Source organism: Panthera pardus, unplaced genomic scaffold, assembly GCF_024362965.1.
Source record: "Panthera pardus isolate Hobbes unplaced genomic scaffold, ASM2436296v1 HiC_scaffold_16, whole genome shotgun sequence".
Classification (NCBI taxonomy): domain Eukaryota; kingdom Metazoa; phylum Chordata; class Mammalia; order Carnivora; family Felidae; genus Panthera; species Panthera pardus.
In genome coordinates, this window is record NW_026526721.1 from 125,834,979 (window position 1) to 125,861,089 (window position 26,111).

At 38.0% G+C, this 26,111-nt stretch overlaps 1 protein-coding gene and 1 pseudogene across 3 annotated transcripts in view; one reads left to right on the plus strand and one right to left on the minus strand.

The window, feature by feature from the left end:
* The window catches only part of PCCB (propionyl-CoA carboxylase subunit beta), a 92,627-nt gene that overhangs the window by 50,805 nt on the left and 15,711 nt on the right, over positions 1 to 26,111 (minus strand). For all 3 annotated transcript variants that reach the window (XM_019437265.2, XM_019437256.2, XM_019437248.2), the window contains one exon: positions 6,506 to 6,616. In XM_019437265.2, the coding sequence (XP_019292810.1) occupies positions 6,506 to 6,616 (111 nt within the window). The remainder of the gene's footprint in view (positions 1 to 6,505; positions 6,617 to 26,111) is intronic.
* On the plus strand, positions 14,133 to 14,400 carry LOC109257806 (barrier-to-autointegration factor-like; annotated as a pseudogene).

Here is a 26,111-nt window from a genome sequence, read left to right on the forward strand (position 1 = left end):
GAAAAGATGCTCAACATCACTCATCATCAGGGGAATGGAAATCAAAATTACTACAATGAGACCTTACATTAAAGGATGTAGAGAAAAGGAAACCCTTGTGCATTGTTGGTGGGAATGCAAACTGGTGCAGCCACTGTGGAAAACAGTATAGAGGTTCCTCAAAAATTTTTTCAAAAAACTACCCCATGATCCAGTAATCATACTCCAAAGAATATGGATTCTAATTCAAAGGGATACATAACCCCTGTGTTTATTGCAGTATAATTTACAATAGCCAAATTGTTGAAGCAACCCAAATGTCCACTGATTGATGAATGGATAAAGAAGATGCAGTGTGCGTGTGTGCATGCATGCGTTCATGTGTGTGTATGTGTGTGTATATATGTATGTGTATGTGTATATGTATATATATGTATATATATACTATAAAATATTCAGCCATCAAAAAGAATGAAATCTTACTATCTGCAAGAGCTAGAGAGTACAATGCTAAGAGAAATAGTCAGAGAAAGACAAACACCATATGATTTTACTCACAGGTGGAATTTAAGAAACAAAACGAACAAAGAAAAAAAAAAAAAAAGACAAACCAAAACACAGACTCTTAACTATAAAGAACAGATGGTTACCAGAGGAAGGTGGGTGGGGGGATAGGTGAAATAGGTGAAGGGAATTAATAGTACACTCATCATGATGAACAATGAGTAATATAAGGAATTACTGAATCACTGTATTGTATACTGGAAACTAAGATAACACTGTATGTTGACTACACTGGAATTAAAATTTTATTTTATTATTTTGAGAGAGAGAGTGTGTGTGCCTGGGGTAGGGTCATGGGGTGGGGGGAAGGGGTGGGTAGGAGAATCCCAAGCAGGCTCCACACCCAGTGCAGAGCCCAACATGGAGCTCAATCCCACGATGATGAGACAATGAGCTGAACAGAAATCAAGAGTTGGATGCTTAACCAACTGAGCCACCCAGGTACCCCCAGAATTAAAATTTTTTTAAAAAAGGAAATGAAATAAGCACCTCAAAGAGATATTATCTGCACTCCAATGTTCACTGTAGCATTACTACAATAGCCAAGATACAGAAACAACCTAAGTGTCCAAAAACAGATAAATGAAGAAAATAAGAAACGCACATTATTCAGCCATGAGAAAAAAGGAAATCCTGCCAATCTGTGACATGGATGGACCTTGAGAGCATTTCACTCATGGCTTATTATTATTAGCCATGTATAAATGCATATGCTAAATGAAATAAAACCAGAAAGAGACAGACAATGTATGATCTCACCTATGTGTGGAATCTAAAAAGCTGAACTCCTAGGGGTGCCTGGGTGACTCAGTTGGTTAAATGTCTGACTCTTGATTTTGGCTCAGGTCATGATCTCACGGTTTGTGAGATCCCACACTGGACTCTGCACTGACAGCAAAGAGCCTGCTTGGGAATCTCTCTCTTTTTCCTCTCTCGGCCTCTCCCCTGCTCGCTCACCTGAGTGCCCTATCTCTAAATAAATAAATAAACAAACAAATATTCTTTAAAAAGAAGCAAAAAATCTGGATTCCTAGAAACAGAGTAGAATGGTAGTTACCAGCAGCTGGTGACTGGGGGAATGGGGAGGGAGGTGCTGGTGAAAGGTATAAACTTGCAGTTATAAGATGAGTAAGTTCTGGAGATGTCACATACGTGCAGAGTGACTCTTACTGTTAATACTGTATTATACACTTGATAATTGCTAGGAGAGTAGATCTTAAATGTTCTCACCATAGAAAAGAAATGGTAATTATCTGAGGTGATGGAGGTGTTAGCTAAGTAACACTACAACGGTAATTATTTTTGCAAAATATAAGTTTATCAAATCAACACATCATACACCTTAAACTTATACGATGTTATATGTTAATCATCTCTCAATAAAGCTGGAAAATAACCACAAAGAAAGAGGGAGAAAGCCATGTAGAATGAACCCCACTATATTCATGCATATATAGTGAATGGAATAGCATGAGATGACAAGGGACACCAAGACAGCCAGAGAGGGGAGAGGAGAGGCCAGGGACAACAGACTAGAGGCAAAGGGAAAGAATGTTGCTAACACATGGAGGGAAATGCATGCTAAAGATCACTTACAGTGACACAGAAATCACTGATGACCTTTAAAAAAACAGGTTTAGTGGAGTGAGGGGACAGAGCCAAATTGGAATGTGTTAAGGAGAGTGGGAAGATAGGAATAGGGCAATAGCCACAGGGAGATACAGACTAGGGGAGGACTTTTGTGTTAGTTTTTAAGATAAGAAATACCTGAACATGGGTTAGTTCTGATGGGAGGATCCAGTACAAAGGAAGAGGCTGAAAACAGTAGATGAAAGAGAGCAAACAGAAGTCTGGCTACTGAAAAAGTGTGAGGAGTCTTATTACAAAATGTGCATGAATGTAGGGAGAGCGGGAGAGAATGTCCTTAGCCAAAAGAATTGACACCTCTGTTCCTGGCAGGGAGAAGAAGGCTGGGTTAGCTCAGATAGGTATTGTATATATTGACTGAGTGGGCAAAGTATAGGGAATTCTGCTTTGTTCAGGAAGAGAAGTGGTCATCTTCATTTTTAAAACCACCTCTGTTGAACATACAGATTGCTTTCAATCCATCACAAAAAACAGAGTATCTGGATCAAAGTTTCGAAACTTGTCAATTCCTACTGCCAAACTACCCTTGAGAAAAAAAGTGTTCCTTATTTACATTCTCTCATTTACATTGTTCTCCTCATACTAGAAGACTAGCTTTTCTCTCCATCCTACTCCAAATCAGTCTTGGAATTTATTTGCTCATTACTGTTAAATGTATTTTATAAAGAAAAACTAATTTTTTAAAAATGTTCTCAAGTTCAAGTATAATGCAAGTTCTTGTATAAATGCAAGTAGGCCTGATTTAAAATTAGAAATATCTTGATAAACCACTAGCCAGTTTGGTCAAAAAGAAAAAGGAAAGGACCCAAATAAATAAAATCAAGAGTGAAAGAGGAGAGATCACAACCAACACAGCAGATATGCAAACAATACTATTGTGAATACTATGAGCAATTATATGCCAATAAAATGGGCAATCTGGAAGAAATGGACAAATTCCTAGAAACATATACACTACCAAAAGTGAAACAGGAAGAAATAGAAAACTTGAACAGACCCATAACCAGTAAAGAAATTGAATTAGAAATAAAAAATCTCCCAAAAAACAAGAGTCCAGGGCCCGATGGCTTTCCAGGGGAATTCTACGAAACATTTAAGGAAGAGTTAACATCTATTCTTTTGAAGCTGTTCCAAAAAAATAGAAATGGAAGGAAAACTTCCAAATTCTTTCTATGAAGCCAGCATTACCTTGAGTCCAAAACCAGACAGAGACCCCACTAAAAAGGAGAACTATAGACCAATTTCCCTGATGAACACGGATGCAAAAATCCTCAACAAGGTATTAGCCAAATGGCTCCAACAATACATTAAAAAAATTATTCACCAGGACCAAGTGGGATTTATACCTGGGATGCAGGGCTGGTTCATTATCTGCAAAACAATGAACATGATTCATCACATCAATTAAAAAAGGACAAGAACCATATGACCCTCTCAATAGATGCAGAAAAAGCATTTGACAAAATACAGCATCGTTTCTTGATCAAAACCCACAAGAAAGTAGGGATAGAAGGATCATACCTCGAGATCATAAAAGCTGTATATGAACGACCCAACATTAAATCATCCTCAATGAGGAAAAACTGAGAGCTTTCCACCTAAGGTCAGGAACAAGACAGGGATGTCTACTTTCGCCACTGTTATTCAACATAGTGTTGGAAGTCTTAGCCTCTGCAATCAGACAACACAAAGAAATAAAGGGCATCCAAATTAGCCAGGAGGAGGTCAAACTTTCACTCTTCCCATTTGACACAATACTGTATATGGAAAACCCTAAAGATTCCACCAAACAACTGCTAGAACTGATTCATGAATTCAGCAAAGTTGCAGGATATAAAATCAATGCACAGAAACTGGTTTCATTCCTATTCACCAACAATGAAACAACAGAAAGAGAAATCAAGGAATCAATCCCATTTACAATTGCACCAAAACCCATAAAATACCTAGGAATAAATTTAACCAAAGAGGTGAAAACTCTACACACTGAAAACTATAGGAAGCTTATGAAAAAATTGAAGAAGACACCAAAAAATGGAAAAATGTTCCATGCTCCTGGATAGGAAGAATATTGTTAAAATGTAGATACTACCCAAAGCAATCTACACATTCAATGCAATCCCTATCAAAATTAAACCAGCATTCTGCACAGAACTAGAACAAATAATCCTAAAATTTGTATGGAACCAAAAAAGACCCCGAATAGCCAAAGCAATCTTGAAAAAGAAAACCAAAGCAGGAGGCATCACAATCCCGGACTTCAAGCTATACTACAAAGCTGTAACTATCAAGACAGTATGGTACTGACACAAGAACAGACACTCAGATCAATGGAACAGAAGAGAGAACCCAGAAATGGACCCACAAACGTATGGCCAACTAATCTTTGACAAAGCAGGAAAGAATATCCAATGGAATAAAGACAGTCTCTTCAGCAAGTGGTGCTGGGAAAACTGGACAGCGACATGCAGAAGAATGAACCTGGACCACTTTCTTACACCATACACAAAAATAAACTCAAAATGGATGAAAGACCTAAATGTAAGACAGGAAGCCATCAAAATCCTAGAGGAGAAAGCAGGCAAAAACCTCTCTGACCTTGGCCGCAGCAACTTCTTACTCAACATGTCTCCGGAGGCAAGGGAAACAAAAGCAAAAATGAACTACTGGGGCCTCATCAAAATAAAAAGCTTCTGCACAGCCAAGAAAACAACCAGCAAAACTAAAAGGTAATCGACAGAATGGGAGAAGATATTTGCAAATGACATATCAGATAAAGGGTTAGGATCCAAAATCTATAAAGAACTTATCAACCTCAACACCCAAAAAACAGATAATCCAGTGAAGAAATGGGCAAAAGACATGAATAGACACTCCTCCAAGGAAGACATCCAGATGGCCAACCGACAAATGAAAAAATGCTCAACATCACCTCATCATCAGGGAAATACAAATCAAAACCACAATGAGATACCACCTCACACCTGTCAGAATGGCTAACATTAACAACTCAGGCAACAACAGATGTTGGTGAGGATGCGGAGAAAGAGATCTCTTTTGCATTGTTGGTGGGAATGCAAGCTAGTGCAGCCACTCTGGAAAATGGTATGGAGGTTCCTCAAAAAACTAAAAATAGAACTACCCTATGACCCAGCAATTGCACTACTAGGTATTTTCCAAGGGATACAGGTGTGCTGTTTCAAAGGGACACATGCACCCCCATGTTTATAGCAACAGTATCAACAATAGCCAAAGCGTGGAAAGAGCTCAGATGTCCATTGATGGATGAATGGATAAAGAAGATGTGGTATGTGTGTGTGTGTATATAAATATATGTGTGTGTGTGTGTATATATATATACATATATATACACACACACCCCCCACATATTTATATACATGTATACACACACACACACACACACACACACACACACACACACAATGGACTATTACTCAGCAATCAAAAAGAATGAAATCTTGCCATTTGCAACTATGTCGATGGAACTTGAGGGTATTATGCTAAGCAAAATTAGTCCATCAGAGAAAGACAAATATCATATGACTTTACTCATATGAGGGCTTTAAGAGACAAAACAGATGAATATAATGGAAGGGAAACAAAAATAATATAAAAACAGGGAGGGGGACAAAACATAAGAGACTCTTAAATATGGAGAACAAACAGAGGGTTACTGGAGGGGTTGTGGGAGGGGGGATAGGCTAAATGGGTAAGGGGCATTAAGGAATCTACTCCTGAAATCATTGTTGCACTATATGCTAACTAATTTGGATGTAAATTTTAAAAAATAAAATTAAAAAATTTTTTCAAAAAAATAAGTAAAATAAAATTTAAAATATCATTCCATAAAAATTATGTACTAAAGATATACACCTCTCAAAATGAAGTTAGAAATCAGATTTACCATTACCATTATAAACAATATGTAATGAAATGGCAAAAAGCTGAAAAAATAAAGGTAGGACATAAGAAACAACTTCCCAATAGATTACAGGAAAGCCTACTGTGAGAAACTTCTTAAAAGGATTCAGTAAACAATCATCTGTCTGGGCAGATAGGATCCTTTGATTACTTGGAAATCATTTGCATTTCAAATCAACAAGTAAAATCACCCACCAATGAAGTACACAAACACATTCTGCCAAAACCTTCTCTCCACTAACATCTTATCATTACTATGCTGAAAGCCAATGACAATGCAGATAACCCAGATCTAGGTCAGGGATTCTTTTTACTGCATGTGAGTTACTGAACAACTCTCAAAGGGCAGGAGAAACAGGCCCTTCCTTCTTACCTTTACCATGAACGTAAAGTCTGTTAGAGCTGGGGAATACACGGCCCCACCAGCACATGGGCCCATGATGAGAGAAATCTGAGGGACGACTCCAGATGCCATGACGTTCCTCTGCCAAAAGAGAAAGATAAGGCATCTTGTTACAGAGGTGTTCATTGCACTAACTGCAGAAAAATAAAGGCAATAATAAAATTACATTTGGCTTTTAGTCACAGAAATTCTATCCTGGAGGCAAGAGACCTAATCAGTACAGTTTCTTCCAGAATTATATATGTACAATTTCTCCACATAACAGATGGGATTATTGGCATATTAATTTCTGGGGCAAATACCCTCTCTCCCCTCCCTGACAGTAGTTTCCCAAAAGCTCCAACAGGACATGAGCTCGGAGTGACTCCCATCAATTTCACCCCAGCCCCAAACACACCTCAAGCCCAGCACCCCTACCTTCACAAAGCTGGCTGAAAAAAATGAATGAAAGCCTTAGGCAGGATGTACAAAGCCAACACTTACCGTGGAGCCATGACCTCTAGTTGGAGTCCCTTCACACCAACCACAGAGGGTACCCAGCAGTTAGAAGGCAAGGTTAAGAAGCAGGTGCAACTTTACTCTGTCTTCAATGTCTGCCCACCTCTAGACAGGGTATATGGAGAAAGGGAGGTAGCTGAAGCCAGAAAGTTTCAATGGGGGAAAAGGTATGCAAAGGGCCAAGCCTCAGGCCACCTCTGGGAAAGAAAGGAATGGGACTGAAAGACCCAAGCAAGATGATACTCCAATGACTCCTTGCCCAACTCCCAACTGTTTTCCTTCCCCTCAGCTCCATCAGCATAAAAGAATCATGTCCACTTTTAGCCATGTCTAGGCTCTGAACCCAATTTTTATAAATCATAGGACATAGCTGAGAATAGCACAAAAAGCCATCTAATAGAGAGGATTCTGGGAAGATGGCAGAGCAGAAAGCACCAGGAATCTGTCTTCACCTAGACAACACCTGGACTGACATAATCTATGTGAAAAAACTTTTTGAAACTCTAGAGTCTATAGAAGGCTTCCAACTCCCAGAGGAAACTTTGGGGAATAAACTGCAGTTAATTTCGGTCAATTTTAGCTCTTAGCACAACAGCAGCTACTCATCCTCTGCCCCCTTAGCCACAAGGCAGGCAGCGGTAAACATACTCCTGGAGCAGCTTACACAGAGCTTTCAAAAAGAGCCCAGGTAGACAAAAAGTACTCTGTCCTCCAAATATCACGGATTGCCCACTGCTGAGATTCTGATTACACAAATGTAGTTAGAAAGGACGGTGGCCATTGTGGTTCTACCTCCCTACCTCATTGCTGCAAGCCCCTGTCATTCCAGCTCAACATCCCTAATCATTAGGGAAATACAAATCATAACTAGAATGAGGTATCACAGGGGCACCTGGGTGGTTCAGGCAGTTAAGTTTCCAACTTTGGCTCAGGTCATGATCTCATGGTTCGTGGGTTCGAGCCCCGCATCGAGCTCTGTGCTGTAGTTTAGAGCCTGGAGCCTGCTTCAGATTCTGTGTCTCTCCCTCTCTCTGCCCCTCCCCCACCCACTCACTCGCACTCTCTCTCTCAAAAATAAACATTAAAAAGAAAAATTTTTTTAGAAGGTTGTGTTGTAGGTACCACAACAGAAACACTGGGATAGCTACTATCAAACAGAAAACAAGTAATGTTGGCAAGGATTTGGAGAAATTGGAACCTTTGCAAACTGCTGGTGGGAATGTAAAATGGTACAGCCACTGTGGAAAACAGCACAGAGGTTCCTCAAAAATTTAAAAATTACCATGTGATCCAGAAATTCCACTTATAGCAATATACCAGAAAGAATGGAAACCAGGGTCTCAAAGACATATTTGTATTGTTTTTTTGTTTTGTTTTTAGAATTTATTCCGTCACTTGAACCAATGTAAGAAACAAATTTTATTTTGAGAGAGATATGTGCATGAGCAGGGGAGGGGGAGGGGGAGGGGGAGAGAGAGAATCTCAAACAAGCTCCACACCCAGCATGGAGATGGTCACCGTAAGGGAGAGAGATGCTTAACCGACTGAGTCACCCAGGCACCCCTCAAAGAGATATTTGTACACCTATATTCATAGCAGCATTACTCACAATAACTGAAACACAGAAGCAACCCACTGCCCATCAATGGATGAATGAATAAACAAAATGTGATATGTACATACAACGGAGTATTATTTAGCCTTAAAAAGAAAAAACTTGCTACAACATGGATAAACATTGAGGACATTATACTAAATAAGCCATTCACAAAGACACAAATAAATACAATATTATTTCACTTATATAAGGTACTTAGTCAAAATCATACTGACAAAGTGGAAGACTGATTACCAGGGACCTGGGGGAGGGAATAACAGGGGAAACTGCTTAAAGGGTATAGAGTTCCAGTTTGGTTTTGTTTGTTTGTTTTTGTAATCTCTATACCCAATGTGGGGCTCGAACTCACAACCCCAAGGATCAAGAATCACATGTTCTTCTAACTGAGCCAGCCAGGCACTCCTAGAGTTCCAGTTTTGCAAGATGAAAAGAGTTACCCAGATGAATACTGGTGACAGTTGCACAACATTATGGATGTATTTACTACCACTGAATGTACACTTAATAATGGTTAAATTGGTAAATTTCAAGTGTATTTTACAACAATAAAAAAAGTTGAAAAAGTTGTCTATACTATGCAAAAAATATCAAGGTACACAGGTGAACTTCCAGCTATGGCAGAGTGAATAGTTTAGAAAACTCTCCTCCAAAACAACAACTATAAAACTGGTAAGAATTATCAAAAACAAACATTTGAAGGCTTAGGAACCCAACCAAATATTAACAACTTGAGAAGTGTTTATTGATTTAAAGTAAAAAAAAAAAAAAACAAAAAAAAAAAAACCTGCTAAACTTGAGCTAAGAGCAGTAGCATTCTTAACTCAGGCTGCTACCACTGCCCAAACCAGCTCAATGTCCTTCAGGGTAAAAGAAAATAATACCAGATGGTAATTAAAATCCACAAGAAGCAAGTAACATCATGTGATTAAATATATAATACTGTATAAATATAGTTCTGTCTTGATACTTTAAAAGATTATATAAAGCCATAATTTTAAATAACTTATAAACCTAGCAGCAAAGTGTTAATAAGAAAACAAAGGGGGGTAAAATGGAGCTATATCAGATCAAAGATCCTATATTTTACCAGAATTAAGTCAGTTTCCATTTGAAGTAGACTGTGATCAATTAAGATACATATTGTAACCCTTAGAGCAAACACCCATTAACTCAACATAGTTTTGTTTTGTTTAAGTCAGAGGAATTAGAAAGGTATACTAAAAATATGTGCGTAACATGGAAGAACTGGAGTGACATCATAGAAGATGCTAGAACAAGAAGTTCTAAGAATCTGCCTCTAACCCACTATTGAGCTAGCAGGAACTGTCTGAATCAACTATTTTGGAACCCTAGAGTGTAGTGGAACCATCCCTCCCCCACCCCTGCAACCCCTTGCGAGGGGATTGGCAGCCTATGTTCCTACTGCAGCTAGCTGGTGTCAGAGTAAGCAATAAGAACCCTGTCCTCCAAAACTCAGTTATGTGTACTGATTACTGATCATGGTTTTTGATCAATATGGGACCAGCAGAGAGGCTGGCAACTGTTTGAACCCTGACAGATTCAAGTAGCTCCCTGGCTGAGATGGGATTTAAAGAGACAGTTTCTCTTCTGGGAGCCAGACTTTTAAGGAAATCTTTGTCAGCTGACGGACTGCCAGAATCTTCAATGACCACACTAAACATGTAACATATTTTGCAAAAACAGTTCAGAAAGTCACAAATGGATAGATTCAGCCCCCAAGAAGGAAAACTCTGTAGTCTCTAATGAGTGAATTAGATTTCCAACATTACCAGAAATACACATAATTTCCAGTACTCAACAAAGAAATTACCAAACACATAAACAGGCTACTATGGGCCATTCACAGGAAAAAAAAAAAACAACATTGCTGAGGAAGCTAAAACATTGGAACTGTCAAAGATGTTACAGCAATGGTCTTAAATGGTCAATGCGCTAAAGGAAATCATGAGGGGGGAAAAAAGGGAAATCAGCAAAACAATGACAAAATGAGTATGCCAGTAAAGAGACAGAAATAAAAAGAAACCAAACAGTAATTCCGAAGCTGAAAAGAACAAGACCTGAAATTAAAAGCTTACTAGAAGGGTTCAACAGCAGACTTCAACAAGCAAAAGAAAAATTCAGACAACGTGAAGACACTGAAACTATTCAGTCTAAGGAGCAGCTAGGCAAACAATGAAGAATAATGAACAGCCTAAGGAATCTGTAAGGATGCATGACATGTACCAACATACACATTACAGTTATCTCAGAGGAAGAGGCAAAAGATTTCAAGAAATAATGGCTGAAAACTTCCCAGATTTGATGAAAGATGTGAATATACACATCCAAAAATCTCTGAATTTCCATGCAGATAGGATGAACTCAGATCCACACCAAACTCACATTACATTCAAACTGCTGAAACCTAAACACAAGGAGAGGAATTTGAGGGCAACTAGAGGAAGCAACTTGTCACATACAAGAAATCCTCAATAAAATTAACAGTTTACTTCTCACCAGAAATCATAGAGTCCAGGGGTGCCTCAGTGGCTCAGTCACTAAGCATACAACTTTGATTTAAGCTCAGGTCATTATCTCACAGTTCATGAGTTCAAACCCTGCATTGGGCTCTATGCTGACAGTGCAGAGCCTGCTAGGGATTCTCTCTCTCCCTCTATCTCTCTGCCCCTTCCCTACTTGTGCTCACTCACTCTCTCTCAAAAATAAATAAACTTAAAAAAAAAAAAAAAGAAATCATAGAGTCCAGTGGGATATTATAGTCTCAAAAGGAAAAAGAAAACTGTCAAATATATCCAGCAAAACTATCCTTTCAGAATAAAGGAAAAATTAAGACATTTCCAGACAAAAGCTGAAGGTTGTTTACAGTAGACATACAAGAAATGCTACAGGTCCTTCAGCCTGAAATGAAAGGACCATAGTAAATACCCTGACATCATGAGAAAAAATAAACACTAGTAAATGTAATTTCCTAAGTAAACATAAAAGGCAGTGTTATTTTGGTACTTTGGTTTGATTTGTAACATCTTCCTTCTTCCTAAGGTATTTAAAAAGCAAATGCACAAAACAAAAATATAAATCTGTTTGGGTACACAACATATAAAAATATAACTTATGGTAACAACATGGAGAAGGAATAGAGATGTATAAAAGCAGAACTTTCACATACTATTGAAGCTAAACTAGTATTATTCAAACAAAATTGCTGTAAATTTAAGGTGATAATTTTAATTCCCTAGGTAATTACTAGGGGAAGAATGATGAAAATGAAAGAAGTGAATCCAAACGGTACACTTAAAAAAATGACACTAAAGATTAATAGAGGAACTGAGGAACAAAAGAACGTAACACAGAGAATAGGTAAATAGCAGAAATAAAACCTTTATTAGTAATCATATTAAATGTAAATGGATTAAATTCCTCTATTAATATAGATTAGATTTAAATCTAGTTTTTAAAAAATAAATAAATGCAAGTAAAATAAAAATCTAGTTTTTGATGGTAATATAGGAAAATCCTCAACTCACCCCCTCCCAACACCACAGTGAGTCTACAGCTACATATGGAACAATTTCCTCGAAGGGAAAAAAAAAAAAAACACACATAAAGGCTAAATGAGTGACAACTACACAGAAGAAAACTACACATAGGCAGATATGAGAGACTGAGGCACACTATCACCATAAACTCCACCCCACCTCTGGCACAGTGTCCCACAACCTAGGAAGGAACTCAAAACCTGGACCTTCTCCCTCAGGAACAAAGAGTTAGAACCCCAAATTGAGAATCCCAAACTTTTAGGATAAACACCTGAGAGATAAGCCCCCAAAACACCTAACTTTTAACTTACCAGGGCTCATGTCCTGAGACCCACAAGACTGAAGCTATCTGGAAAACCACTTTTGAAGGGTGGCTTACACCCTCAAACTCACCCCAAAGCACAACTCAAAGGCAGCAAATTGCACCCAGACTTACAGTGAAGGTGGCTCACATGCTTATATAAAAGCATCAGCCTGAGAGGCAAACGTACACACACACACACACACACACACACACACACACACACACACACACATCTAGGAGCCTGCCTGAACACTCAACAGGAATGGAGGCTGAGGGGACACCATCCTTGTGGTCTCTTTGCCATGCTCCAGAACACCGGCGTCTCCCAGAAGGCAGCTCTTGAATACACCTGGTGCCCCAATTTTTGCAGGGGCCATCTAGGGGACCGCTCTTGCTTACTTGGTTCTGGAGGCCAGAGGACCTTACATTCCTGGTCTCATGGGACTGTAATAATTGGTGTGACCCAGAAAGGAGCTCACACCATTGAGGACCCTAATTTCTGTGACTGTTTCTAGGGGACACCTCTACATCACCTGACTCTGATGGCCAGTAGGACTTAGACTCCTAGGATCTGCAGGACTGTAACCAAGGAGAAAAAGCTCTTAAACAGCCATAACCTACAATGCACTACAAGGAGCAATAGACCCAGGAACTGTCTGTGAAGGAGGACTGTTAGTTCATCATCATGACTGCAGTTGTAGGGCAGACTTTTTTTTAATTAGGGATGTATCTTGGGGCCAACTGTAATCCTTTCCAGAGACCTCAAAGGGCAGGCAGTATCTTTGCACTCAACCTCTAACAGGCTCCAGTTTACCACTGTCCCCTGTAGGAGAGCTTTTACACGTTTACTAATCCTTCTCAAACTCCTCCAAAAAAACAGAAGAGAGGGGAATTCTTCCAGACTCATTTTACAAGATCAGAATTACCCTGATAGCAAAACCAAAGATGACAGAAAAAAAGAATTACAGACCAATACTCTTGATAAACACAGATGCAAAAACACTCAAAATATTAACAAACCTGATTCAACAATACATTAAAAATATATACCATGATCAAAGTGGGATTTATTCAAGGGATACAAGCTTGGTTTAACATCTACAGTCAGTCACCAGCATATACCACATTAACAAAATGAAGAATAAAAATCATGATCATCGGAACAGAGGCAGAAAAATTTTGACATTTGATAAAATTCAACACCCATTTAAGATAAAATCTCTCAACAAAACAGGTATACAGAGAACATACCTCAACATAATAAAGGCCACGTATAACAAGCCAACAGCTAACATCATACTGAACGGTGAAAAGCTAAAATCAATTCCTCTTAGATCAGCAACAAGAAAGATGCCCATTCTCACCATTTTTATGCAACATAGTACTAAAGTCCTAACCAGAGCAAGTAGTTATACATACACACACACACACACACACACACACACACACCATCCTAATTGGAAATAAAACTATTTGCAGATGACATATTTTATATAGATATAGATATATAGATAAAGATATAAACACTCAACCCTCTAGTGGGTCAAGGTATCAGTGGGAGCAGCCGAGTGGTAGAAGGAGCCATTACAGAAGCTGAAGTTGCCTATTAAGCTGATCAAGATGACAACCTCCCAAAAGCACAGAGACTTTGTGACAGAGCCCATGGGGGAAAAGCCAGTGGCGAGCCAGCAGAGACTGGTGAAGTCTTGGGCAAGAAGCTGGAGAAAAGGGGCTTTGACAAGGCCTATGTGGTCCTTGGCCAGTTTCTCATGCTAAGGAAAGATGAAGATCTCTTCCAAGAATGGCTAAAGGACACATGCAGTGCCAAGGCCAGACAGTCCCAGGACTGCTTAGGTGCCTTCAAGAGTGGTGTGACGCCTTATTGTGAGGCTCTCTGGGGAACACCCAGCCCCAAGGCCCAGCATTGAGTCTCAGAGTTTACAGCCATGTAGGGACTCCTCCCCTGTCCTCTACAAAGGAAGAGATTTCTGTTGTACTCAACCTCTGCTGTACTTCAAAATCTTTTGGAAGTTCTCTCCCCCTCCGGAAATTCTCCCTCTTGCATGAGTCTCGCTTTTCCTTCCCCTGCCAGTTTCATGTCAACAATTCTCAGCCTCTTCCAGTGGATTCCTGGCCCCTCCCAGACCTCCCACTCCGACCTCCACCTCTGGTCTGTTTTATGTTCTTCGGCTCCTTTCTTAGCAGAACAGTCACTGTCCTTAAAAAGTTTTTTAAATCAATAAAATCAGTGGCCTTCAAAAAAACAATAAATAAATCCTAAAACTGAAAGGTTCTACCAAAAAACACTATTAGAATAAATTCAGTAAAGTTGCAGGACACAAAAATCTGCTGCATCTCTACACATTAATAGGTATTAGAAAAAATAACAATAATCCCATTTACAATTACATCAATAAAAAATAAAATACCTGGGCACCTGAGTGGCTCGGTTGAGCATCTGACTTCAATTTAGGTCATGATCTCGTGGCTCCTGAGTTCAAGCCCCATGTTGGACTCTGTGCTAAAAGCTCAGAGCCTGAGCCTGCTTTGTATTCTGTGTCTCCCTTTCTCTCTGCCCCTCTCTTACTCATGTGTGCATGCTTTCTCTCTCTCTCTCTCTCTCAAAAATAAACATTAAAAAAATAATAAAATACCCAAGAATAAATTTAACCAAGGATCTATATGCTGAAGCCTCAAAACATTAATAGAAGAAACTGATGAAAACACAAATGGAAAGATATTCTATAGTTATAGATGGAAAGAACAAATTGTCCATACTACCCAAAAGCAATATGTACATTCAGTGCAATCCCTTATCAAAATTCCAATGGCACTTTTTTTAGAAACAAAAACAAAGAATCCTAAAATTTCTATGAAACTTTAAAAGATCCAAAATAGGGCACCAAAACCCATTAAATACCTAGGAATAAATCTAACCAAAGAAGTAAAAAATCTACACACTGAAAACTATAGGAAGCTTATGAAAAAATTGAAGAAGACACCAAAAAATGGAAAAATGTTCCATGCTCATGGATAGGAAGAACAAATATTGTTAAAATGTAGATACTACCCAAAGCAATCTACACATTCAATGCAATCCCTATCAAAATTAAACCAGCATTCTGCACAGAACTAGAACAAATAATCCTAAAATTTGTATGGAACCAAAAAAGACCCCGAATAGCCAAAGCAATCTTGAAAAAGAAAACCAAAGCAGGAGGCATCACAATCCCGGACTTCAAGCTATACTACAAAGCTGTAACTATCAAGACAGTATGGTACTGACACAAGAACAGACACTCAGATCAATGGAACAGAAGAGAGAACCCAGAAATGGACCCACAAACGTATGGCCAACTAATCTTTGACAAAGCAGGAAAGAATATCCAATGGAATAAAGACAGTCTCTTCAGCAAGTGGTGCTGGGAAAACTGGACAGCGACATGCAGAAGAATGAACCTGGACCACTTTCTTACACCATACACAAAAATAAACTCAAAATGGATGAAAGACCTAAATGTAAGACAGGAAGCCATCAAAATCCTAGAGGAGAAAGCAGGCAAAAACCTCTCTGACCTTGGCCGCAGCAACTTCTTACTCAACATGTCTCCGGAGGCAAGGGAAACAAAAGCAAAAATGAACTACTGGGGCCTCATCAAAATAAAAAGCTTCTGCACAGCCAAGAAAACAACCAGCAAAACTAAAAGGTAATCGACAGAATGGGAGAAGATATTTGCAAATGACATATCAGATAAAGGGTTAGGATCCAAAATCTATAAAGAACTTATCAACCTCAACACCCAAAAAACAGATAATCCAGTGAAGAAATGGGCAAAAGACATGAATAGACACTCCTCCAAGGAAGACATCCAGATGGCCAACCGACAAATGAAAAAATGCTCAACATCACCTCATCATCAGGGAAATACAAATCAAAACCACAATGAGATACCACCTCACACCTGTCAGAATGGCTAACATTAACAACTCAGGCAACAACAGATGTTGGTGAGGATGCGGAGAAAGAGATCTCTTTTGCATTGTTGGTGGGAATGCAAGCTAGTGCAGCCACTCTGGAAAATGGTATGGAGGTTCCTCAAAAAACTAAAAATAGAACTACCCTATGACCCAGCAATTGCACTACTAGGTATTCTCCAAGGGATACAGGTGTGCTGTTTCAAAGGGACACATGCACCCCCATGTTTATAGCAACAGTATCAACAATAGCCAAAGCATGGAAAGAGCCCAAATGTCCATCGATGGGTGAATGGATAAAGAAGATATGTGATATATATATATATATATATATATATACACACACACACATATATATATACAATGAAGTATATATGTGTGTATATATATACACACACACACACACACACACACACACACACACACACACACACACACAATGGACTATTACTCGGCAATCAAAAAGAATGAAATCTTGCCATTTGCAACTACGTGGATGAACTCGAGGGTATTATGCTAAGTGAATTTAGTCAGTCAGAGAAAGATAAATATCATATGACTTCACTCATATGAGGACTTTAGGAGACAAAACAGATGAACATAAGGGAAGGGAAACAAAAATAATATAAAAACAGGGAGGGGTACAAAACAGAAGAGACTCATAAATATGGAGAACAAATAGAGGGTTACTGGAGGGGTTGTGGGAGGGGGGGATGGGCTAAATGGTAAGGGGCACCAAGGAATCTACTCCTGAAATCATTGTTGCACTATTTGCTAATTTGGATGTAAATTTTAATAAATAAAAAAATTAAATTTAAAAAAATGAATAAAAGATCCAAAACAGGGGAACCTGGGTGGTTCAGTTGGTTAAGTGTCTGACTTTGGCTCAGGTCATGATCTCATGGTTCCTGAGTTTGAGCCCACATCAGACTCCATGCTGACAAAGTGGAGCCCGCTTGGGATTCTCTTTCTGCCTGTCCCCCACTAATGCTCTCTCTTTCTCTCAAAATAAATAAATAAAATCATAAAAAAAAAAAAACCTTAAAAAAAAAAAAGATCCAAAATAGGCAAAGCAATCTGAAGAAAGAAGTAACCTGGAGGTATTTCAAGCTATATTACAAAGCAATCATAATCTAAACAGTATAGGACTGAATTAAAGATAAGACACAAACCAACAGAAGAGAGCACCCAGAAATAAAACCACACATATATGGTCAATTAATTTATGAGAGAGGAGCCAAGAATATATAATGGGGAAAGGACAGCCTCTTAAGTAATTAGTGTTGTGAAAATTGGAAACCCACATGCAAAAGACTCAAACTAGACCACTGTCTTACACTATGCACAAAGATCAATTCAAAATGAATTGAAGACTTGAACGTAAAACCAGAAACCAAAACTCACAGAAGAAACCATAGGTAATAAGCTCCTTGACATAGGTCTCAGCAATAATTTTTTTACTCTGACACCAAAAGTAAAAATAACAAAAGCAAAAATAAACAAGTGGGACTAAATCAAACTAAACGGCTTCTGCATAGCAAAGGAAACCTTCAACAAAATGAAAAGGCAATCTACTGAATGGGAGAAGAGATCTGCAAATCATATCTGGTAAGGGGCTAATATCCAAAATATATATAAAGAACTCACCCAACTCAACAGAACGTGGGAATTAAATTACACATGGGAAATCAATTAAAATATGGGAAGCTCTGGGGCAAGTAGGTGGCTCAGTGAGTTGAGCGTCCAACTTCAGCTCAGGTCATGATCTCATGATGTATGAGTTTGAGCCCTGCATCGGGCTCGCTGTTGTCAGTGCAGAGCCTGCTTTGGATCCTCTGTCTCCCTCTCTCTGCCCCTGCCCCACTTGCTCTCGCTCTCTCAAAAAAAAAAAACAAAAAAACAAAAAAAAAAACATTAAAAAAATATATATATGGGAAGATGTGATAAGACATTTTTCCAAAAAAGACATACAGATGGCCAACAGGTACAAAAGAAGATGCTCAGCTTCACCAATCATCATAGAAACACGAAACAAAACCACAATGAGAGGTCACTTTACTCCTACTAGAATGGGTATTATCAAAAAGACAAGAATTAACAAGTGTTGGTGAGGGTGTGTAAGAAAGGAACTCTTGTGTACTGTTGGCAGAAATGTAAATTGGTGCAGCCACAATGGAAAACACTATGGAGGTTCCTCAAAAATTAAGACTAGAGCTACCCTAAGATCCAGTAATTCAACTACTGGGTATCTATCTGAAGAAAACCAAAACACTAATTTGAAAAGATATCTGCACCCCTAAGTTCACTGCAGCATTGTTTACAATAGCCAAGATATGGAAACAACCTAAGTGTACATCAATGGATGAATGGATAAATTGTGGTACATAGGTACAATGGAATATTATTCTGCCATAAAATAGGAAATCTTGCCATTTGCAACAACATGGATGAACCTCGAGGGCATTATGCTAAATTAAATGTCAGACAAAGACAAATACTGAATAAGATATAGGTGGAAACTAAATAAAATAAATGTATATCTATATTTAAGAAGCTTACAGATACAGAGAACAGATGGGGGCGGGGAAGACAGGGAAACAGATTGGGAAGATGCTTTTCAAGTTTAAATAAATTGAATAAAAAAATTAAAAATTAAATTAAATTAAAATATCTCCATATTTTTCCACAGGAACCTCACTTTAGAGATGAGGACACAGAATAAAAAAAAACATTCAGTGAGTGGAGAGGAGTTAAAAATGCCAGAACATCACGGGGACCCTAAGCTTGTCTCATCCCTGAAACACAGCTTTATTTGCATCAAACCATTTTGAACACCTAAGAAACTGATCTGAGGATTAATGGAACAATATGCATAATTGGAACCAGAGAACTTGGCAGGTACATGGTGTGGAGAGGTGAGAGCAAAGTCACAGAGCGACAGAGGGTAGGGAGCCATTTTTTTGCAGAGAGAGGTCAGAGAGAAAAAGAGAAGGTCGGGGGGAGTGCAGTGCATCAAGATCGTGCATGAAAAGCACTCCCTCTGACAGAGAAAGAGAAACATATCAACTACCAAAACTGAAATTGGAAGAAGTAAATTTGAACAGACCCATAATCAGTAAAGAAATTCAACTAGTAAATAAAATTCTCCCAACAAAAAAGTCCAGGGCCAGATGGCTTCCCAGGGAATTTTACCAAACATTTGAGGAAGAGTTAATACCTATTATTTAGAATTTGTTCCAAAAAATATAAAAGGAAAACTTCCAAAGTCATTCTATGAGGCCAGCACTACTTGTTTCCAAAACCAGACAAAGACCCCACTAAAAAGGAGAATTACACACCAATCTCACTGATGAAAATGGATGCAAAAATTCCCAAGAAAGCAAACCGAATCAAACAATACATTAAAAGAATTATTCACCACGATCAAGTGAGATTTATTCCTGGGCTGCAGGAGTGATTCAATATCCACAAATCAATCAATATGGTATATCACATTAATAAAATAAAATATAAGAACCACATGACCCTCTCAATAGATGCAGAAAAAACATTCAACAAAATACAACAGCTTTTCTTGATAAAAAAAATCTCAAGAAAGTAGGGATAGAAGGAACATACCTCAAGATCATAAAGGCCATATATGTAAGGTCAATGGGGAAAAATGGAGAGCTTTCCCTCTAAGGTCAGGAACAAAAAAGGGTTGTCCATTCTCACCACTACTGTTGAACACAGTGTTGTAAGTCCTAGCCTCAGCAATCAGACAACAAAACGAAATAAAAGGAATCCTAATTGTCAAAGAAGTCAAACTCCCACCCTTCGCAGACAACATGATACTCTACATGGAAAGCCTGAAAGACTTCAAGAAAAAACTGCTAAAACAGATACATAAATTCAGCAAAGTCACAGGCTATAAAATCACCATACAGAAACCAGATGCATTTCTATACACCAATAATGAAGCAGAAAGAGAAATCAAGGAATCAATCCCATTTACAATTGCACCTAGGAATAAACCTAACCAAAAAGGTAAAAGATCTGTATGGTGAAAACTATAGAAAGCTTATGAAAGAAATTAAAAACACAAAGAAATGGAAAAACATCCCACGCTCACAGGTTGGAAAAACAAACACTGTTAAAATGTCAATACTACCCAAAGCAATGTACACATTCAATGCAATCCCTATCAAAACACCAGCATTCTTCACAGAGCTATAACGAACAATTCTAAAATTTGTATGGAACCACAAAAGACCCTGAAAGCCAAAGTAACATTAAAAAAGAAAACCAAAGCTGTAGGCATAATTCTGGACTTCAAGCTGTATTGCAAAGCTATAATCATCAAGACAGTATGATACCAGCACAAAAACGGACACTTAAATCAACAGAGAATCCAGAAATGGACCTACAAATGTATGGTCAACTAATCTTCGACAAAGCAGAAAAGAATATCCAATGGAAAAAACACAGTCTCTTCAGCAAATAGCACTGGAAAAACTGGACAGCGACATGCAGAAGAATGAAACTGGACCACTTTCTTACACCACACACAAAAATAAACTCAAAATAGATTAAAGACATAAATGTAAGAATACCCAAAGTATAAAATTCTTGAAGAAAAACAAAGGCAGCAAACTCTTAGACATCAGTTGTAGCATTATTTTTTTCATCCTTCTCCCCAGGCAAGAGAAACAAATGCAAAAACAAACAACTAGGGCTAAATCAAACTAAAAAGCTTTCGCACAGCAAAGGAAACCATCAACAAAACAAAAAGACTACCGAATGGGACAAGTTACCTGTAAATCACATATCCATTAAATGGTTAATATCCAAAATATATCAAGAACTCCTTTAATTTAAAACCAAACCAAACCAAGCTCCAATTAAAAAATGGGCAGAGGGCCTCAATGGACTTTTCAAAAGAAGATATACAGATGATCAATAGACACACATTTTTGATGCAAATCAAAACCACAATGAGATATCACTTCGTACCTATCAAAATGGCTAGGATTGAAAAGACAAGAAATAACAAGTGCTGGTGAGGACATAGAGAAAAGAGAACGCTTATGCCCTATTGATGGAACGTACATCAGGTCAGCCACTATAAAAAACAGTATGTAGGGTTCTCAAAAATTTAAACATGGAATTACCATATGATCCAGCAATTTCATTTGAGTATTTATGGCAAGAAAATGAAAACACTAATTCAAAAAGATATACGCACCCCTATGTTCACTGCTTTATTTACAATAGCCAAGATGTGGAAGCAACTTAAGTACCCTAAGCAACCTAAGGTAAAGGAATGCCTAAAGAGGTAATGTGTGTGTGTGTGTGTGTGTGTGTGTGTGTGTGTGTGTGTATAAAAAAAAAGAAATCATGCCATTTGCAACAACACAGATGAACCCAGAGGGTGTTATGCTAAGGGAATTAAGTCAGAGAAAGACAACTACTATATAATTTCACTTACATATGGAATCTAAATTAACAAAACAGAAACAGATGCTAACATGCAAAACTAATGGTTGCTAGAGGGGGTGGGGGAACCATATAGGTGAAAGGGATTCAGAAGTACAAACCTCCAATTATAAAATAAACTCCTAAGGATGAAAAAATACAGCAAAACAAATACAGTCAATATTGTAACAATTTTGTATGCTGACAGACATTAATTATACTTACCATGGCAAGTATTTCATAATTTATGTAAATGTTAAATCAATATGCTATACACCTGAAACTATTATACATCAACTATACTTCAATTAAAAAAAAGGGGGGGGGAGGGGTTGTTTTATAAACATAAGCATATAGATCAGTGGAAAAGAACTGAGTCCAGAAATTTTTTTTTTAATTTTTTTTAACGTTTTATTTATTTTTGAGACAGAGAGAGACAGAGCATGAACGGGGGAGGGGCAGAGAGAGAGGGAGACACAGAATCGGAAGCAGGCTCCAGGCTCTGAGCCATCAGCCCAGAGCCCGACGCGGGGCTCAAACTCACGGACCACGAGATCGTGACCTGAGCTGAAGTCGGACACTTAACCGACTGAGCCACCCAGGTGCCCCTTGAAATTTTTACCTTTATGGCCAATTCATTTTGCACCAAAGTGCCAGGACAATTCAATGGAGACAGAATAGTCATGTCAATAAATGTGAGATAAGGATGAATTTTGACCCTGACCTCACACTATAGACAAAAATTTTATATGTATCACAGACCTAACATAAAAGAGACTGGACAAAATATTCATAACTTTGTATTACTACACAGAGTTCTTACATAGGACAATAAAAGTATAATCTGCAAAGGAAACAAACTGAGTTTTTGGAATTCAACACTTAAAACATTTCTTTCTTAATGGTGACATTTGAAGTGAAAAAAGAAGAGCCATAAGACTAGAAGAAAATACCTGCAAACTATGTACTTAATAAAGGACTCATATTCAAAATATATAAAGAACTCTTACAACTCAAAACCCAATTATAAAAGGAGCAAAAGATCTAAATAGACATTTCAGCAAAGAAGATACACATAGGAAGATGCTTGGGTGTTTCAGTTGGTAAAGCATCCGACCTTGACTCAGGTCATGATCTCATAGTTTGTGAGTCTGAGACCCATGTCAGGCTCTGTGCTGACAGCTCAGAGCCTGGAGTCTGCTTCTGATTCTGTGTCTCCCTCTCTCTCTGCTCCTCCCCCACTCATGCTTGTCTCTCAAAAATAAATATTAGAAAAAATGTTTTGTAAAAGACATACATATGAATAACATGTACATGAAAAGATGCTCAACATGATTTAGTCAGCATTGAAATACAAATAAAACCACAATGAGTTACTACAACATACCATAAAAATGACCATAATGAAAAAAACTGAAATACTCAAGGGTTGACCAGGATGTGAAGAACCTGAAACCCTGAATATATTGCTTGTGGTAATGTAAACTGGTAGTCATTTTGGAAAAAAAATTGGCAATTTCTTAAAAACTCATAAGCTTATCAGACCCAATAATTCCACTCTTATGAAAAACTTTGTTCACACAGAGAGTGATACACAAATGTTCACAGCATTATTTATGACAGCCAAAAAGCTGAAACAACATAAACATCCATCAACTGATAGATAAAATGTGATATATCCATGTAACATTATTCAGCAATAAAAAAATGACAACTGACACAAAGTACAATCTGAATCAACCTCAAAAAAAATTATGTTAAGTGAAAAATGATACAAAAACCGTAGAGACAGAAACTCAGCAACACCATCAAGCAAAATAACATTCACATTATAGGGATCCCAGAAAGAGAAAGGGGGACAAAAATTTACTTGAATAACTGAAAACTTCTCAAATCTGGGGAAGAAAACAGAAATCCCGATCAAGGAGGCACAGAGAGTCCCCAACAAAATCAAGCAAAGGAGGTCCACACCAAAGCCTTGTAACTAAAATGGCAAAAAGCAGGAATAAACAGAGCATTTTAAAAGCATTTAAAAAGAACAGTTAGATACAAAGGAAACCCCTTAAGGCTATCAGCTGATTTTTCACCAGGAACTTCACAGGACAGACAGTAATGGCATGATGTATTCAAAGTGCTAAAAGAGGGGCATCTGGTGGCTCAGTCTGTAGGGCGTCTGACTTCGGTTGAAGTCATGATCTCACAGTTCTTGAGTCTTAGCCCCATGTCAGCTCTGTGCTGACAGCTCAGAGCCTGGAGTCTACTTCAGATTCTGTGTCTCCCTCTCTCTCTGACCCTTCCTTGCTCTTTTTCTCCCTCTCAAAATTAAACAAACATGAAAAAAAAATTTTTTTAATAAAAAAGTGCTAAAAGAAGAACATCTGTGGGACGCCTGGGTGGCTCAGTCAGTTGAGCATCCGGCTTGGGCTCAGCTCATCATCTCATGGTTTCTGAGTTCGAGCCCCGCATCAGGCTCTGTGCTGACAGCTCAGAGTCTGCAGCCTGCTTCGGATTCTGTGTCTCCCTCTCTCTCTCCCCCTCCCCTGCTCACACTCTGTCCCTCTCTCTCAAAAATAAACAAACATTAAAAAAAAAAATTAAAAAAAAAGAAGAAGAACATCTGCAACCAAGATACTCTATCCAGCAAGCTATCATTCAAAATAGGAGATATACAGTTTCTCAAACAAAAACCAAAGGAGTTCATCACCACTAAATCAGCCCTACAAGGAACATTAAAGGGGACTCTTTGAATAGAAAGGACAGATCATAAGAGTCAGTAGGGGGCACAAAAGCAGTTAAGTGTATTTATAAAAAAAAAATCAGTCAAGATATACACAAAGTAAAAGGATGTAAAGTGTGACACCATATACCTAAAACGTGGGGGGGGCAGTGGAGTAAAGAATGGGTTCAAATTTAAGGTATCATCAACTTAATATAAACGGTTATATGCAGATGTTATATACCCAGTGGTAACCACAAACCAAAAACCAATAATAGATATGCAAAGAATAAAGAGAAAGGAATCCAAGTATATCACTAAAGAAAGCCAGCAAACTATGAAAGAGCAAGAGAAGAAACAAAGAACTACAAAAACAACCATAAAACAAGTAACAAAATAGCAATATATGCCTATCAATAATTATTTTAAATGTAAATAGACTAAACACTCCAATCAAAAGACATAGTGTGACAGATGGATAAAAAATCAAGACCAATCAATATGCTACCTTCATATCAGACAAAGACACATGCAGACCAGGGTGCCTGGGTGGCTCAATCAGTTAAGCATCTAACTTCAGCTCAGGTCATGATCTCATGGTTCATAAGTTTGAACACTATATAATCATCACTATATAATCATCAATAGAACAATCCAACAAGACGATGTAACAATTGTAAATATTTATGCATCTAACATGAAAGCACCTAAATACATAAAGCAGCTAGTAACAAATATACTCTATAGTAAAACCGTAATAGCAGGGGACTTTAACCCCCAACTCATATCAATGGATACATCATCCAAATAGAAAATCAACAAGGAAACCATAGTTTTGAATGAAATACTGAACCAGATGGATCTAATACATAGTCAGAACATTCCATCCTAAGACAGTGCAGTACACATTCTTTTTAAGCACACATTTAACATTCTACGAATAGATCACATATTGGGCCATAAAACAAGTCTCAACAAATTCAGAACAACTGAAGTCATATACATCTTTTCCAACCACAACACTATGAAATCAACCACAAGAAAAAAATCTGTCAAGAACACAAAGCATGGAGGTTAAATAATATGCTACTAAACAATGAATGAGTCAACAAAGAAATCAAAATTAAAAAAAAAAAAAAAAAAACATGGAGGCAAATGAAAACAGTCCAAAATCTTGGGGATGCAGCAAAAGCTGTTTTAATAGTTAAATTTATAGCAATAGAGGCCTACCGCAAAAATAAAAATCTCCAATATGCAACCTAACCTTACACCTAAAGGAGCTATAAAAAGAACCAAACCCAAAACCAGCAGAAGGAATTAAAGAGTAGCGCAGAAATAAGTGAAATAGAAACTAAAAAAACCAATAGAACAGATCGATGAAACCAGGAACTAGTTCTTTGAAAAGATCAACAAAATTAATAAACCTTTAGCCAGACTCATCAAAAAAAAGAGAG